General features: G+C 38.6%; 1 protein-coding gene across 2 annotated transcripts in view; it reads right to left on the bottom strand.

Annotated features, from left to right (window-relative positions):
- TSHR (thyroid stimulating hormone receptor) overlaps positions 1 to 18584 on the bottom strand; it is a 178368-nt gene that overhangs the window by 78920 nt on the left and 80864 nt on the right. For both annotated transcript variants that reach the window (XM_003408804.4, XM_010588790.3), the window contains exon 2: positions 5148 to 5219. In XM_003408804.4, the coding sequence (XP_003408852.1) occupies positions 5148 to 5219 (72 nt within the window). The remainder of the gene's footprint in view (positions 1 to 5147; positions 5220 to 18584) is intronic.

Here is an 18584-nt window from a genome sequence, read left to right as displayed (position 1 = left end):
AGCAGTCATTGCATATTTCTTCAAGACTTTTCTTGATTTTAAACGAAGCTAAAAATTCAAGATTCATCTTGAACTTTGTGAGCAAAAGATAATGCAAACAAAAGTTTTCAGTACTTAAAAGGAGAAAAGAAAAACTCCGAAGTACAATTTGTCAAGAAAACGTCAGGAATGATGTTTCAAATAGTTTCCTCAAATTCCATCTTATAGTCAGAATGACTAATGCCATCAAATTCAACAACCATTTTCCAATGAAAGACCAAACAAAAAAAAAAAAACAAAAATCAAACCCAGTGCCGTCGAGTCAATTTTGACTCATAGCAACCCTATAGGACAGAGTAGAACTGCCCCATAGAGTTTCCAAGGAGCACCTGGCAGATTCGAACTGCTGACCCTTTGGTTAGCAGCCATAGCACTTAACCACTACGCCACCAGGGTTTCCCATTGAGAGACATTTCTATGATATTTGGGAAAACTAATGATTAACAGATGGTGTCCACCCGTAGTCTTACCAGAGATTCTCAACCTTGGCCACACAATTGAAACACCTGTGGGGCTTTTAAAAATACTGATATCAAAGACTCAGTCCAGGATAATTAGAATTCATGAGGGATGGGAGAAGCATTTTTATTTTTAAAAAGCTTCCCAGGTGATTCTATATGCAGGCAGGGTTGTGCACCACTGGCCTATAGTTTGAATTGAATCTTCCAGCAGAATATTTTCATTGATGCAATGTTTATAAGAAAGCACTGACTGCTCCATTCTGAGTTTCTTTCAAGGTTATTGTGAGAATTCTATTGGCCCTGCGCTTTCTGGTTTGAATTACCTAGTCTCTGAACAACTATCCTATGATTTACCAGGTCTCCTAAACCCACGGTCTCTTGTGGATAACAACGGTAATAAATTATTTCAATCCAAATATCGGAAACAATGGAAGACATGGAAAAGAATTAATTTATTGTATAGAAAACCTATTGCTGTATTGATTCTGGACTCATAGTGACTCTATAGGACAGAGAAGAACTGCTCCATAGGATTACCAAGGAGCAGCTGGTGGATTTGAACTGCCAACCTTTTGGTTAGCAGCTGATCTCTTAATCATTGAGCCACCAGGGCTCCTTATTGTGTAGAGATGGCAGGTATTTATAATGGATGAAGCTGAACCATCTGAAGAACAAGATTTATTTTGAGGCGGCCAACTTGTTTCCCTAACTTTGCATATCCGTTATTTCAAACTATCTCCTAAATTTCTTAGTTTAGAAGTATGAGCCTTTCTCAAGGTTTTAGTGGAATGGTCATTTTGCTCATATTATAAGGACTGGAGTTCTGGTTTCTCCATCTAATGACACGTTCTTAGAGGGGTGCTATAACTTGGTTGTAAAGACAATATGTAGGAATCATTTATTCAGAGGGGTGGAAGTATTGATTCTCTGATTACTTACTCCTTTTTTATAACCAAGAAAAATCAGATTCCATGTCTTCCTCAAATTTCTTCTTAGCATGTAAATCTTGTATGACCACTAGGCTGACCATATCATTTATCATTCAAAATAGGATATTTTTGCAAGTGAAAATGGGATGCTATTAATAATTATGCCAGAATAACAAGTGGGAATTTGAACTGTGCCAGACAATTCCATCTAAGGTCATCCTGGTGATTTCTCCCTTCCCCCTAGATATACCAGCTCTTTAACTATTATTCATTCATGCTTATGTGTTTCCATTGAATAAATATCTATTGAACATTTACTCTATGTCAGACGTCCTTCTGGACATGACAAAACTGACCCATTCCCTAGTTTTAAGGAACTCACAGTGTAGTGGGAGATACAGACAGGTAAGCAGAATCAATGAACTGGGTTGATAAGTGCTCTGAGGAGATTCAGGAAACACTTAACCCAGACTAGAGCATCTAGCACAGGCTCCCTGGAGGAAGGCTCAACTTGCCTGGGCATCTTGTGTATCTCAGTCAACCCTCTTTCTCTTATTGCCCTCCACATTTAGTGCAAACCTTCTCCTCATATTTCTAACCCTGCCACTTTTGCCTGTAATCATATACAGATAACTTTTTAGATGAGAACTCCTAAAATTTCCTACCAACAAGTTAACTAACTGACCTGCATCTACCCCATCTCTTGCTACTTTCTTGTTACAATGCAGAAGGTGATCATCTGCCTATAGAAGGCCAATCCCTTCTTTTTGGACTCTATCCCTTCCTGCCTCCTCAGGGCCTTCATGCTTTCAAAATTGTTCTTTCTTCACTCTGTTGCCAACTTCCCCCTCTTTATTGACATATTCCAATGGTCCTAGTTACATCTACCTATGACTCTTAAGTCTCAATCTTCACCCAAATCTCTCCCTTGAATGCTCTCTACACACCCAGCATTTTCAGTCTTCCTTGCTTTGTTTTACTTTTCCCATACCCACTATTACCTTCTAAATTAGCATATAATTTACATATTATGTTTTTGGTTCACTGTCTATCTCTTCCATTCAGATGGAAGTCCCACAGGGGCAGGGATCTTTGTCCACTTTGCTCCCTGATGTATCCTTAACTCCGAGGACAGTGATTGACACATAGTAGGGACTGGGTAAATATTTGTTGAATGAATGAGTGAGAAATTATGCATATGTACTAACTGATGTCTATTGGGCATATCTGCTTGAAGCTTAACAGGCATCTCCAAAGCCACAAATGAACTCCTAATTTACCCTCCACTCCTCCAAAGCAGACCCACAAAAAATACTTCTCTATCTCAGCAAATGCCCTCATCACCACACAGTTGTCCTAGTCAGAGTCTTGGATGCAATTCTTTTCCATCTCCTTTAACCTGCAAATCGATCAAATATCACGTTTTTCAATTCTCCCTTATTTATTTTTCAAATCTCACCACTTTTTCTTTTCTCCCCACTTGACCACCATTATTCAGCCTCCTCACTAGTTTAAAATCTCCAGCCATGATCCTCTTTAACCCACTCTCCACAGGACAGTCAAGGGAATGCTTCTAAAATAATAATCTGATCATGTTACTTGGCTGCTTAAAACAATACAGCGGCTCCACATTCTCCTTAGGGAAGTCTTCAGATTCCTTTACACGACTTAAACGACCCTGAACCTTGCTTACTGCTAGTATTATTCTTTGCTACCACCTCCCTTCCCATCCTAAGCTCCAGTGTTAACAAACTTACTTCAGTTCCTCAAATAGCCTAGACTTCTCTCTCGTGCTTGGAACTATTTTTCCCAGCGACTTTTCCCCTTGATAACGCAGATCTCAAGCTAGGCGTTATTTCCCCCAGGAAGTCTTCCCTGACCATACCATCCAGGTCATGTGTCCTTCATATGAGTTTCCACAGCTTCCTATAACTTCTCCCGTCATGACACTCATCACTCACACACCGAAGTCTCCATGAGTGTTGTCTATGGAACATCTAGCATAGTGCTAGGCATAAAGTCAGGCTCAATAAATATATGTTGAATGATTGAAGTAATAGCCAAGCTACTGGAACATCCAAGTGGAGACACCAAATAGGCAGTTGTATAAGAGATGAGGAAAAGGGAGGGGCTCAAGGTGATCGAGGTCTTTAGTTTATAGGGCACTAAATGGTGGTGTTGTTAAAAGGAGAAGAAGTTTGGGAGGAAGATGATGTGTTCATTTTGGATTTGTTGAGTTTGAAGTGCCTATGGAACATCAAGGAGCCCTGGTGGTGTAGTGGCCAAGAGCTTGGCCGCTACCCCAAAGGTAGGCAGTTTGAATCCACCAGCTGTTTCTTGGAAATGCTACTCTGTCCCATAGGGTTGCTATGAGTTGGAGTCAACTCAATGGCAACAGATTTTTTGGTTTGGTGGAATATCAAAGTGGTGATTTTCAGAAGGAAGTTTATAATGCAGGCCTGCATTGTAGGAACGAGTCAGGGCTGCAGATGTTAGTTTATGAATTAACTGCATTAGGTAAGAGTGAAGCCAAAAGTGTTCATTAAAGGAGAGTAGGGTATATAGGAATTAAGACAAAATCAACAAAGGAAGTGTTGGTATTTAAGCAATTGGCAAAAATAAACTAAAAATAAAATGGGAAATGAAGAAGGAAACTGAGGAAGAATACTCAGTGTAAGATGTTAAGAAGAGGGATGAGAGAGCAATGAGAAGGAAACCAAAGGAGGCAAGAACTTAAAAACGGAAGGCAACATAAAAAACTGCAGAGGTTCAGTTAGAATGATTTCTCAACCTTGCGCTATTGAGATTTTGGGCTGGAAAATTCTTTGTTATGGAGGATGTTGTCCTGCGCATCATGGGAAATTTAACAGCATCCCTAGCCTCTATCACTAGGTGCCAGTAGTGCCCCCGCCAGTTGTGACAACCGGAAGTATCTCCAGACATTGCCAAATGCCTCTGGGGGGCAAAATCATGCCTGATTGAGAAAACACTGAAATGACACAGTAGAAACTCAATAAATGGTCACAAAATGAGTAAATTTACCCAGACACTGCACAGGCTGCTCCTGGTTGTACTGTGATTTGGTGTGCCTGAATGATCTGGATTGCCTGTCACAATAAATTAAATGAAATAGAGACCCGATTCACTTCATATATAGATGCACTCCTTGTCAACCCAACAGAGAAATCCTTTCCCCCTTCATTCTGAGTGGATAGCAATTCAGTTTTCTAAGGTTTAGAATTATTCCTAATTATTTTCTCTTATTGCCTTTCTCTTTTATAAGAGATGTCAGAAATCATTGACTGCAATTACGACAAATTTAAACTTTTGTATTAGTGTGGGAGGTAAATCAAGAATTGATTACTGGAATAGATAGATCAAAGATAGAGATATAAATTTGTTTACGGAAGAGATTCCCAGCTAAAGTTTTCATCCCAAGATATATTAAAATACATCAAGAATTGTAAAATTCACAAGACCAACTAAATTTAAATTTGCTTTAGTTAAAAAAAAAAAAAATTTGGGGACTAATAAGCAGAAGTGTAGCAAAGTCAAATAAACATCTCGTACTTTCACATACTTTAAAAGTGTACAAAGTGTACATTGACTTACAGCAAGTACAATATATAATAAAACATTTTTAATAGAGCACATGTCACAGTTCAAAAATAACATGTCAGAATTGCAAACTATTTTGGTATTCAAAAGAATTACTTACATCCTGGAAATATTGGGCAGATTTGAAAATGCATGACTGGGAATGGTTTCCAGATGAGTCTCTGTAAACTTCCTATGAAAATAACAGTTACACAATTAGAGTTTTAACCACTGGACTTTTCTAACAACCTATTTAACCCGTTGCCGTTGAGTCAATTCTAACTCACAGTGACCCTATCAGACAGGGTAGAGCTGCCCTATAGAGTTTCCAAGGAACACCTGGTGGATTCCAACTGCCAACCTTTTGGTTAGCAGCCATAGCTCTTAACCACTACGCCACCAGGGTTTCCTTCTAACAACTCACCTTAATTAAAAAGGAAACATTACTAGAAACATGTCAGTCCTTAAAACATGTATTTCATCATATGTAATAAAAAAAAATAACAGTCAATGAAAACATACAGGTTTTTTTTTTCTCAATAACGAGAGTTCAAAGTAAGATCCAGATGCAGAAAACAAACCTTCAAATCTCATCTTTGAGTTAGCTGTAAACTAGCATGCCTTGCTATTGTTTCTAAGATTCCATTCCATTCCACTTGTTAACTGAAGGGCAGCATAAGATATTCCTAAATATAGCAGGACTACTGAATTCACATTATACACTTGTCAATGAACATGTCCTAGAATTTCATCAAAATGTATATTAAGCACAATTAAGAAGAAATAAATGCATTTGATTTTATCTTAGATTAAAACCAGTGGTATAGTTACAATCCTTTTGCCCAAGCAAAGACCTCTTCATCCATCACCTTGATCTCATTATCTACTTGCTGCCCTTCATAAGTGACAAGGAGCATCCTCAGGATCTCAAGACATCATTGTTAGATATGCAAGATAAAGGTTGCGGTTTCCCCTTCAGTCTGTTTTTTTTTTTCCTGATATGATTCAGAAGGCTAAGATTATTTTCCTCATAAACAAAGAGACATCTTCATGAATTCCAGTATGTCTCTCCACCTACCTAACTGCTTTATTGTTTAGGAGTTCCCCTTTACTACAGCCACTGCTTGAATAGAATCTTGTATGATAAAAGATCTGCCTGGTGTCCTAACTCACTTTTCAAATACAGTGACTCCTCACCATACTACCATCTTCCTCCCATACTACCATCTTTCTCCTGAGTCTGTTTTTGCCGTTCAAATATCTATAATCCCATATCTTCCATTTAATATCTTATTTATAGATGTTAGATTAAAATTTAGTGTCGCTCCTTCTAGTCTAGGGGTTATTTCTCAACAATCTATTTTCTTGGTCTATGCTGCTTTCTTTCTCATTATAGCCAAGAAAACCCCTATGAGTCGAAGTGGACCCAGTGGCACCTAACAACAACAAATGCTGCTTTGGGCTACCATTTTTGGAGTGATTAAAATGCACCTGTAACTTACCTAATCGATGCATCAGCAGGGCTATGTTAGTTTATAAAGGGACCTGTCAACTTTGGGGAGGGAGAGGTGAAGTAAATGACAAAAAGGCATCTTGTCAACTCTTTGTGTAACCTAGGGTTTCACTACTGGAAACCCTGGCGGCATAGTGGTTAAGAGCTACAGCTACTGACCAAAAGGTCAGTAGTTTGAATCCACCAGGCGCTCCCTGGAAACCCCATGGGGTAGCTCTACTCTGTCCTTTAAGTTCAGTATGCGTCGGAATCTACTCTAAGTCAACAGGCTTTTTTTTGTTGTTGTTGTTTCACTATGAAGTCCAATGTTGCCTTAATATGATTTCGGAAATTTAGGTTCCATAGATTACCTGACCTCCCTCATAGATCTCCTACTTATATTTCCCTTATTGGGTTGATTAAAAGCCTTGTTGGCCCAGATACAGGATTCTGAAGTTTAAAAGATGTGAGCAGAACAAGTTGTTCTACTAAAATTTTTATGTAAAATGGGGCCATGCCAAAGGGAAACAAAGGATAAGATACACACTCGTTGGGTATTATCCACAAACAAGATATTCTACCTAGCCAAATTTCTCACCAAAGAAACCCCACTGAAACACATAGGCCAATAAGGATTATGTCTTTCAGAGCAGCCATCTTAGTAATAATAATATAATGTGCACAATAAATCTGAAACAAAAAAGAAGGAAAGAATGCTAGAAATTCTAGCCTGAAATGAAAATGAATTATCTATTTGTTGAATGAAATTAATTAGAATCATGATAATCATAATGTCCTGGTGGCTTAGTGGTTAAGAGCTATGGCTACTAACCAAAAGGTCAGCAGTTCGAATCCACCAGCTGCTCCTTGGAAACACTGTGGGGCAGTCCTACTGTGTCCTATAGGGTCACGCTGTGAGTCAGTATTGACTGAATGGCAATGGGTTTTAATCATAATGCAGTTTGAGACTGAAGATGGATTTCAATAATGTTAAATGAATAAACTAAAAGAATGACAGCTTATCATATAAATCAACACACTCAATCTCAATTTAGCAGCTCCTATTTTGCCTGGATATGCCCAATAATAATGTACACATAATCTAGAAAAATAAACTCATTACTGAATTAATTATGATTATTACATTTGGTACAGCTCGTCTTGGTTGCCTCTCTAAAATTCACCACACGATGGCTTAAACTTTACTTTCTTTCCTGGTTTTTAAAATGCTATTAACCTGATCAACATTATGAAAACATTCAGGAGGATTTTCCTTCTAAGGCATCTATAGCTCTTCAAATAAAAAACAAAAATCATCAACTAGGATATGGGACCTCGCTAATTAAATAAGGAAGATGCCATACTTATTTGCAGAGTCTTGGTTCCATTTTCCCCAATAGTTTTATTCTAAGATGGGGGTGGTAGAGAATAAATTATCATATTATGCAGATATCTTACTGGTCCCCAGCTGACCCTGGATGTCAATAACCCTGCATGAGCAATAACGCTTATGGAGCTTTTGTGGTTGGATGTTAAGGAGCAGTTTGGTGGTACAGAGTGTTTACAATCAACCTGTTTGTCTCCACCCACCCTTCCTTCTAGTGGGAAGCAGCTGGATGTCCCTTCCATTGCCCACATTTTCAAGAGTAAAACTTATATTCAAAAAAATCTTTTATGGTATTGTAATGATTGCTTTAAAGACAGTTGGAGAAAACAAGAGAATCAGAAAAACAGATGGGGAAACAAGAGAATCAGATTATTTGGCCCTAATATTTTATTTTAGTTTCAGGATTTAAAAAAAAAAAATTTGTCATTGTTGAGGATATACACAGCAAAACATACACAAGTTCAACTGTGTTTACATGTACAATTCAGTGACGTTGGTTACGTTCCTTGAGTTGTGCACCATTCTCACCCTCCTTTGCTGAGTTGTCCCCCTCCTTTTTTGAAGAATTGTAGAAAAGGAAAAATACATGCTTAAGTATATAAGTATATATTCTTCTGACAAAAATATTAGAAAAGCTTCAAGGTGTTATACTATTAACCAAGGAATTAGCATCCAAGTAGTATTTGTTTCATATAAAAGTACACTAGGAACTGAAGGGACTCTGTTTTCTATTGGCCTTTAATTGCTCAAAATAAGAAATCAATGATTATTCTGTTTAAAATATAATGAAAAAAATTAGAAAATGTACCTGTCCTGGATTGAATTATATCCCTCCAAAAATGTGTGTGTCAATTTGGCTGGGCCAGGATTTCCAGTATTGTGTGGTTGCCCTCCATTTTGTGATTGTAATTTTATGTTAAAGAGGATAGGGTGGGATTGTAGCACCACCCTTTAAACCACCCTTACCCAGGTCATATTCCTGATCTAATGTAAAGGGAGTTTCCCTGGGGTGTGACCTGCACCACTTTTTATCTCTCAAGAGATAAAAAGGAAAGGGAAGTAACCAGAGAGTTGGGGACCTCATACCACCAAGAAAGCAGCACTGGGAGCTGAGAGTGTCCTTTGGACCTGGGGTCCCTGAGCCTGAGAATCATCTCCACCAGGGGAAGATTGATGACAAGGAATCTTCCTCCAGAGCCAACAGAGAGAGAAAGCCTTCCCCTGGAGCTGACACCCTGAATTTGGACTTGTAACCTACTAGACTGTGAGGGAATAAATTTCTCTTTGTTAAAGCCATCCACTTATGGTATTTCTGTTATAGTAGCACTAGATGATTAAGACAGTACCTTATACAAATAGTACAAGTATTTACTATTAGTAATTAATAAAAAAAAAGTAATTAAGAGTACATATAATTCATCAGGAAAAAGGTACATAAGTATAGTTTCACAACCTAGGTGGGGTATACACATTTACTAGTTAATAAGTTAACTTTAAGTTCTAATGGGAAACTTTGATATGGAAATTACATAAGAGAATACATATTTCACCTGGTGATGCAATTTAAAGTTTTTTTTTTTTCTCTGTGATTTATTTTGGAAACCCTGATGGCATAGTGGCTAAGTGCTAGGGCTGCTAACCAAAAGGTCGGCATTTCAAATCTACCAGGTGCTGCTTGGAAACTCTATGGGGCAGTTCTACTCTGTCCTATCAGGTCTCTATGAGTTGGAATCGAATCAGCTCGATGGCAATGGTTTTTTTCTTCTTTTTTAATGATTTATTTTAATCAAGAGTGATCAGTGAAGATTTGACTTCAAATCAAATGTTTCCTTTGGGCTTTAGCGTGGCAAGATTTGTATTTCTTAAATGTCTGCATTTGGAAGACATAATGCAGAAATAAAAATGTTGCATGTGAAATATCACTGATTGGCTTGTAGATTTTGCAGAAAAGGATTCAGCTTGAAGTAAATCTTTTCGGACTGGCAGTAACAATGGGGGAGGAAAATGCCAAATGGTTAATGCCAGAGAAGGGAGCAAACAGTTCTCTTATTTTCCAACAAGAACAGACTGTGCAATTAAAATTCTCACAGTAATCTTGCATGATAATAGGCTCACTTCACTGAAATGTCATCACGTATTCCCAGTTATCACATTCCAGCATTTTGTTTTCTTACAAGCTTTCTGAAGTCATAAATATACAGTTTGTGTGTACGTGTGCCTACGTGTGCGTCGGTTTTAAAATAGTCAATGTTGCAGGTTTTCCACCAGCTCCTATTTGACAAACAACTGTAAAGTATGAATGGATGAGCATGACTGAATTGTACTGGGCAGAGAAGCTCGGCTTATCTGATTTGCCATGGCTAAGCCTGTGGTCCAGAAACACCAAACTTCCCATTTGTGTGCCATCTTTTTGATCTGGCAATCAGGCGGAGAATATTTTGTGATTCTGCCTCAAGCTTGTATGTTTAGTGTTGGTGTCATCTGCATTTTAAGGGCCTCTTTTTGTATTTAATACCTAAGCCAATCAATCGATGGGTATTTCATTGAGATGTGCCAAGTGTATGGTGCTGAACTAATTACCATGAAGATAGAAAGTATTGGTAGTATGTTGTTGTCGGGTACCATCAAGTCGATTCCGACTCATAGCGACCACCATATGACAGAGTAGGACTTCCTCATAAAAACCAAAACCAAACCAATTGTCCACCAAGTCAATTCCTACTCATAGTGACCCTATGGGACATAGTAGAACTACCCCGCAGAATTTCGAAGGAGTGGCTGGTCAATTCAAACTGCCAACATCTTGGTTAGTAGCCATACTCTTAACTATTGTGCCCCCAGGGCTCCAGAACTTCCCCATAGGTAGAATAAAAAGAGGGAATTTGTACAAATAATTCAGACATTTATATATTATGAAGTTGTGGTCTATAAATTTTTACAGTAATTCTGCATGATAATAGGCTCACTTCACTGAAATGTCATCATGTATTCCCAGTTATCACATTCCAGCATTTTGTTTTCTTACAAGGTTTCTGAAGTCATAAATATATAGTTGGTGTGTATGTGTGCCTACATATGCGTAATTATAACCTGACACATTTGTCTTGTGTTTTTACTTTAGTGAGAAGAAAATCTCACAGGTGAATTTGCTTTGCTATTGAAATTATTTTTATGTTCTGCAGCAAATCATGAGAGAGTGCAGTCAACCACAGGTCTTAAAATTAGGGATACAGACCCCGAAGCATCATTCAGTCAAGCATTTGGGATTATTTGCATATAGACAGCAGTGGGACATCTTTTTAAAATGAAAAAATTTAAAGATCTGTACCATGCTGTGTTTTTGTTTTTGCTGGTGGAGTGGATAGGGTAAGAGTCTGAGATTTTAATCACTGTTTCTGCTGAATTATTTACAAAAATACTGGGGGATGTCTACATGAAAGGTGTGAAACTACAGCTGAAATACAGTAACATACTACTCAAATGCCAAATGCCTCTGTGAATCGTCATTTTGGGACAGAATTTCAGTTTGGGCTTTAGTTATTTTTTGTGATCTGAGCCTTAGAAACCCAAGCAATAGCCTGACAGTTTTGATTTATGGAAATTGTCCAGCTTAGACTGTTTGGGAAAGAGTTGTCCATTCACAATGCTTACTTTAAGTCTCCAGGAGATTGAAAATATTTAATTTGGTTTTATTTCATTATTTGGGGTAAATTTTTATATTGATACTTCTTTCACAGTTCTTTATTGAGGTATAGTTTATATCCATTAAAATGTACAAGTCTTAAATGTATGCTTGATGACTTTGTATGTATATACACTCATGTGACCAGTATCCGGCTGTGATTCAGAAATCAAGATGTATTTAGTACTACAGTACATTGAGTGCCTGTCACAGCTAGGCCTCATGTAAGGTGCTGGGGATGCAATGGTAAGTGAGGCAGCCGTAATTCCTGCCTTCACAAAGCTGAGAGCAGGAAAGGAGTCAAATACTATAATAACCATATTGTCATCATTGTAATAACATTATAAACGAAAAGTACAGGGTCTATGAGAATGTATGAGAAGGCCTCTCTGAGAAATTGGTTTAAGCTAAGACCTGAAGGTTTTTAACAAGCTCTGAAGGATCTAAAAGTGTCAGCAAAAGAAGCAGGGTGATGGGTCGAGTCAGGGCTTTCTGAGCCTCGCTTTCTCAACTCAAAAAGCATGGTAATACCATTACTTAGTTGTCATGAGGAGAAGGTGAGGTAGATATGAAAGTGAATCATATCTGGCAAAGCAGTAAATGAAAGACAGGGATTAAAAGGCATGGGATGTTACCTAAAATGAAGCCCATAAAGATCGATGGCATTCAGTTCATACCTCTAGATAAAAAAGGCTGGTTGAACACTTATCATCTGTCCAGTATCCTGAACCCCCATGTGTCTGTCAGTTTGTTGTACTGTAGGGGCTTGCATGTTGCTGTGATGCCAGAAACTATGCCTCTGGTATTCAAATACCAGCAGGATCACCCATAGTGGACAGGTTTCAGCTGAGCTTCCAGACTAGGAAGAAGAACCCAGTGGTCTACTTCTGAAAAGAATTAGCCAGTGAAAACCTTATGAATAGCAGCGAAACATTGTCTGATATTGTGCTGGAAAATGTGCCCCCCAGTTTGAAAGGCACTCAAAAGAAGACTGGGAAAGAGCTGCCTCCCCAAAGTAGAGCTGACTTTAATGAAGTGGATGGAGTCAAGCTTTTGGGCCCTTCATTTGCTGATGTGGCACAACTCAAAATGAGAACAAACAGCTGCAAACATCCATTAATAATTGGAATGTGGAATGTATTAAGTATGAATCTAGGAACATTAGAAATCGTCAAAAACGAAATGGAACGCATAAACATCGATATCCTAGGCATTAGTGAGCTGAAATGGACTGGTATTGCCATTTTGAATCAATCACATGGTCTACTATACTAGGAATGACAACTTGAAGAGGAATGGCATTGCATTCACCATCAAAAAGAACATTTCAAGATCCATCCGGAAGTACAATGCTCTCAGTGATAGGATAATATTTATATGCCTACAAGGAAGACCAGTTAATACAGCTATTATTCAAATTTACACACCAACCATTAAGGCCTGAGACGAAGAAATTGAAGATTTTTACCAAATTCTCCAATCTAAAATTGATCAAACATGCAATCAGGATACATTGATAATTACTGGTGCCTGGAACGTGAAAGTTGGAAGAAAGAAGGATCAGTAGTTGGAAAATATGGCCTTAGTGATAGAAATGATGCTGGAGATTGTGTGACAGAATTTACTTCTTTACTGCAAATACCTTTTTTCACTAACATAAATGGCAGCTCTACACATGGACCTCGCCAGATGGAATACATAGGAACCAAATTCACTACATCTGTGGAAAGAGATGATGGAAAAGCTCAATGTCATCAGTCAGAACAAGGCCAGTGGCCGACTGCAGAACAGACCATCAATTGTTCATATCCAAGTTCAAGTTGACACTGAAGAAAATTAGAAGAAGTCCACAAGAGCCAAAATACGACCTTGAGTATATCCCACCTGAATTTAGAGACCATATCAAGAATAGATTTGACGTGCTGAATGCTAATGAGCGGAGACCAGATGAGTTGTGGAATGACATCTTCATACATGAAGAAAGGAAGAGGTCATTAAAAAGACAGGAAAGAAAGAAAAGACCAAATAGATGTCAGAAGACACTCTGAAACTTGCTCTTGAACATTGAGTAGCTGAAGCAAAAGGAAGAAATGATGAAGTAAAAGAGCCGAATAGAAGATTTCAAAGGGTGGCTCGAGAAGGGAAAAGGGAAAAACACACTTGGCATTTCACACAAGCTGAAAGAACTAAAGAAAAAACTCAAGCCTCAAATTGTAATACTGAAGGATTCTATGGTGTAACTAATAAACGATGCAGGAAGCATCAAAGGAAGATGGAAGGAATACACAGAGCCACTATACCAAAAAGAACTGGTCAACATTCAACCATTTCAGGAGGTAGCATATGATCAGGAATGGATGGTACTGAACAAAGAAGTCCAAGCTACACTGAAGGCATTGGCAAAAAGCAAAGCTCCAGGAATTGGTGGAATATCAATTGAGATGTTTCAATAAATGGATGCAGCACTGGACATGTTCACTCATCTATCCCAAAACATTTGGAAGACAGCTACCTGGCCAAACTGACTGTAAGTGATCCATATTTATATCTATTCCCAAGAAAGGTGATGCAACTGAATGTGGAAACTATTGAACAATATCATTAATATCACACGCAAGTAAAATTTTCCTGAAGCTCATTCAAAAGCGGCTGCAGCTGTATATTGATAGGGAACTCCCAGAATTTCAAACCGAATTCAGGAGAGGACACAGAACTGGGGATATCATTGCTGATGTCAGATGGATCCTGGGTGAAAGCAGAGAATACCAGAAGGGTGTTTACATGTGTTTTATTGACTATGCAAAGGCATTTGACTGTGTGGATCATAACAAATTATGGATAATATTGGAAAGAATGGGAATTCCAGAACACTTAATTGTGCTCATAAGGAACCTGCATATCGATCAAGAAGCAGTTGTTTCAATGGAACAAGGAGTTACTGCGTGGTTTAAAGTCAGGAAATGTGTGTATTAGGGTTGTATCCTTTCACCATACCTATTCAATCTGTATGTTAAGCAAATAATCTGAGAAGCTGGATTCTATGAAGAAAGTGGCACCAAGATTGGAGGAAGACTCATTAACAGCCTGTGTTATGCTCATGACACAATCTTGCTTGCTGAAAGTGAAGAGAACTTGAAGCATTTACTGATGAAGATCGAAGACCACAGCCTTCAGTATGGATTACAACTCAATGTAAAGAAAACGAAAATCCTCACAACCGGGCCAATAAGCAACATCATGATAAATGGAGGAAGGATTGAAGTTGTCAAGTATTTCATTTTACTTGGACCCACAATCAATACCCATGGAAGCAGCAATCAAGAAATCAAAAGACACATTGCACTGGGCAAATCTGGTGCACGGGACCTCTTTAAAGTGTTGAAAAGCTAAGATGTCACCTTGAAGTCTAAGGTGTGCCTGACCCAAGCCATGGTGTTTTCAGTTGCCTCATACGCAGGCAAAAGCTGGACGATAAATAAGAAAGACCAAAGAAGAATTGGTGCTTTTGAATTGTGGCATTGGTGAAGAATATTGAATATACCATGGACTGCCAAAAGTACAAATAAATCTGTCTTGGAAGAAGTACAACCAGAATGCTTCTTAGAAGCAAGGATGGCAAATCTGCATCATACTTTGGGCATGTTGTCAGGAGGGACCAGTCCCTGGAGAAGGATATCATGCTCGGTAAAGTAGAGGGTCAATGAAAAAGGGTCATTCTCAATTTGCATTTCAGGTGATAACACTTTTGCATGAGCTAATTCTCCTTTCTGTGCTTCCATTTCAACTGTTACATGTTGATTTCAAATCTCTAAAAATGGCAGGGCGGGGCCATCATCTGACCTCTCTAACTTCACAAGGGGGAAGAATCAGCATCAGCAGCAATAGCCCAAGCTGATTCCTATGAGGTGAAGGTGAGACATGGCTCCACCCTTCAACCTTTTTACCAATTCTAACACCATCTGTTTCTCTCATGGCACTCTCTACTTCTCTGCTGGGTTTGATAATTCATTACAATAGCCACACAGAACTCACAAACCCTACTCATGATTATGGGGTGTATTGAGGAAGTAATAGTTTACAATTCAGGATCAGGAGATACTCAGGATACAGTTATTTGATCTCCTCAGCCCTGCCTGCAGGCAAGCGTCTCTCTGGTTCCTTCGCCTCTGCCCTACTCACACAAGTATTACAAAGCTCTTTTAACTCCACCCACAAGTGCCTAGAGGTGCCCCACTCCATCAGCAGGCCTCCTGCCTGAAGGTACTCAACTGTGATCCAGGAATCCCACCACTTTGTCTCCTGCCAGTCTTCTGGTTCTGCTACCTCTGCTGCCACCATTTCTTTGCTGCTGCTTCTCGCTGTGTTTCACTGTCTCTGGTATTAAAGCTCTCTCTCTCTGTCTCTCAGATCTAGGAGGTTCTTGGCACAGTGATCTCAGGTCCAAAGGATGCACTCCACTTCTGGCTCTTCTTTCTTGGTGGTGGTGAAATCCTCCCTTCTTGCCTTTGGGATTTTAAGCCTAGCAGGATGGCAAAACTGACCAATACCTTCGTTAGAGTTCCATATAATTTATTTGGATAGTATCATCTCACGAGGGTGTCATGTACCTAATTTACATTGTTAGCAAGCTATCCAGTCCCCCCGGGGTGCCACAAACACGTCATTTACATAGTCACACTCAGTCATTAAGTAACTGCATCACAAAACGACATGCTTCCTGCCCACCATTTCTTTTTTTTTCTAATAATATCTTACTGTCTTTCTGGTGAAAGTTTACGCAGCAGATTAGGTTCTCATTTAGCAATTTCTACACAAATTGTTCAGTGACGTTGGTTACATTTTTCACAATGTGTCAACATTCTATTACTTCCATTCTGTTTCCAGTAATTTAGTTTCCCTGCCCCCTTACCTTTCCGTCTTTGCTTTAGAGTAATTGTTGACAATTTGGTATCATATTGACGATTTTTTAAAGGAGCACAGTACTCATGGGTGATATTCTTTATTTTATGAGCTGATTTGTTTTTTAGCTACAAGGTGGCCTCAGGGAGAGAGTCTCAGGGAGTCCTCTAGTCTCAACTGGTCTAGTATGTCTGAACTTTTTAAGAATTTGAGTTCTGTTCCACATTTTTCTCCCATTCTATCAGGATCCATCTATTGTGGCGGTAGCCAAGCACCATCTAGTTCTTCTGGTCTCAGGGTAGATAAGGCTGTGGGTCGTGTAGACTATTAATCTTGTAGACTACTTTCTTCTCTGAGTCTTTTGTTTCCTTCTTTATCTTTTGCTCCGAACGAGTAGAGACGGATAGCTGTGTCTTAGATGGATGCTTGCAAGTTTTTAAGATGCCAGAGACTACTTACCAAACTAGGGTGTAGAACACACACTTTATGAACTATATTGTGCCAATTGACTGAGTTGTCCCACTAGGCTATAGCCTTAATCCTTCAAACCCAGAAAACCAGTCCCTTGAGGTGTTTTGTTACGTCTAAGAAGTATCTGTAACTGTGCCCCCTATGTGCTTTATTATTTATATGAATATATATGTATGCAAACACATACATGTCTATACATATAAATACAGCTACAACTATATGTATATATACATGTATAAACATACATTCCCATCATTTCTGCTGCTCTTCATTCATTTACGTGAATCCAAATTTCCATTTGGTATCATTTATTGCCTGCAGGACTTCTGGAACCTTTTTTTCCTTCTTTTTTTAAGTGCAGGTCTGTTGAATATTCTCAGCTTTTGTTTATCTGAAAAAGTCTTTATTTTGCCTTCAATGTGGAAAGATAGTCTGGCTGGCCAAAAATAGGTCGACAGTTTTTTTTTTTTCAGTACTTTAAAGAGGTCATTCTATTGCCTTCAAGACTGAGAAGTTTCTGACAAGAGGCCTTCCTGGTTCTTATCTTTGTTCCTCTGCGTGTAATGTGTCTTTTTCTCTGATTGCTTGTAAGATACTTATCACTGTTTTTCAGTAATTTGATTATGATTTGCCCTGGTGTAGTTTTCTTTATGTTTATTTTGTTTGGGATTTGCTGAAAGCTTCTTGGATCTCTAGGTTTAGAGTTTTTATCAAATTTAGAAAAATTTTATTGATTCAAATTATTTTTTTTTCTGTTTCTTTTCTCTCTTGTCTCCTGAAACACCAATTCCATGTGTGTAAGGTCACTTGACTTTGTCACACAGGTCATTGATGTGCTCTTCATTTTTTTTCTCTTTATGCTTCATTTTGGATAGTTTCTGTTGTTATGTGTTCAAGTGCACTGAATGTTTTTCTTCTGTAGTATGTAGTGTTGTTAATACCATCCAGTTAAATTTATTCTTTTTTTTAAATTGTACTTTAGGTGAAGGTTTACAGAATAAACTAATTTCTCATCAAATGGTACACACATTGTTCTAGGACATTGGTTAACAACCCCACAATATGTCAACACTCTCCCTTCTCAACCCTGGGTTCCATATTACCAGCTTTCCTGTTCCCTCCTGCCTTCCAGTCCCTGCCCCAGGGCTGGTGTGCCCCTTTAGTCTTGTTTCATTCCATGGGTCTGTTCAATCTTTGGCTGAAGGGTGAGCCTCAGGAGTGACCTCATTACCGATCTGAAAGGGTATCCAGGGGGCATACTCTCAGGGTTTCTCCAGCCTCTGTCAGGCCAGCAAGCCTGGTCTTTCTTTTTGAGTTAGAATTTTGTTCTACATTTTTCTCCAGCTCTATCGGGGGCCCTTTATTTTGATGCCTGTCAGATGAGTTGGTGGTGGTAGCCGGGCACCATCTTGTTGTACTGGACTCAGTCTACCATACAGCTAAATTTCATTTTATATGTTGTATTTTTAACTGTAGAAGTTCCGTTTAGGTCTTCTTTATATTTTACATTTCTCTTTTCCCTATGTTCACATTTTCTTTTACGTTCTTGGGCATGTTTAGAAGATTTTTAATAAGTGTTTTAAGATCCCTGTCTGTTTATCCTGTCATTGTTAAGGTGAGACATATT

This window comes from Loxodonta africana, chromosome 10, assembly GCF_030014295.1.
Source record: "Loxodonta africana isolate mLoxAfr1 chromosome 10, mLoxAfr1.hap2, whole genome shotgun sequence".
NCBI classification, from domain to species: domain Eukaryota; kingdom Metazoa; phylum Chordata; class Mammalia; order Proboscidea; family Elephantidae; genus Loxodonta; species Loxodonta africana.
The sequence above is the reverse complement of the archived record's forward strand: the minus strand, read 5'-3'. Positions and strand labels throughout refer to the sequence as shown.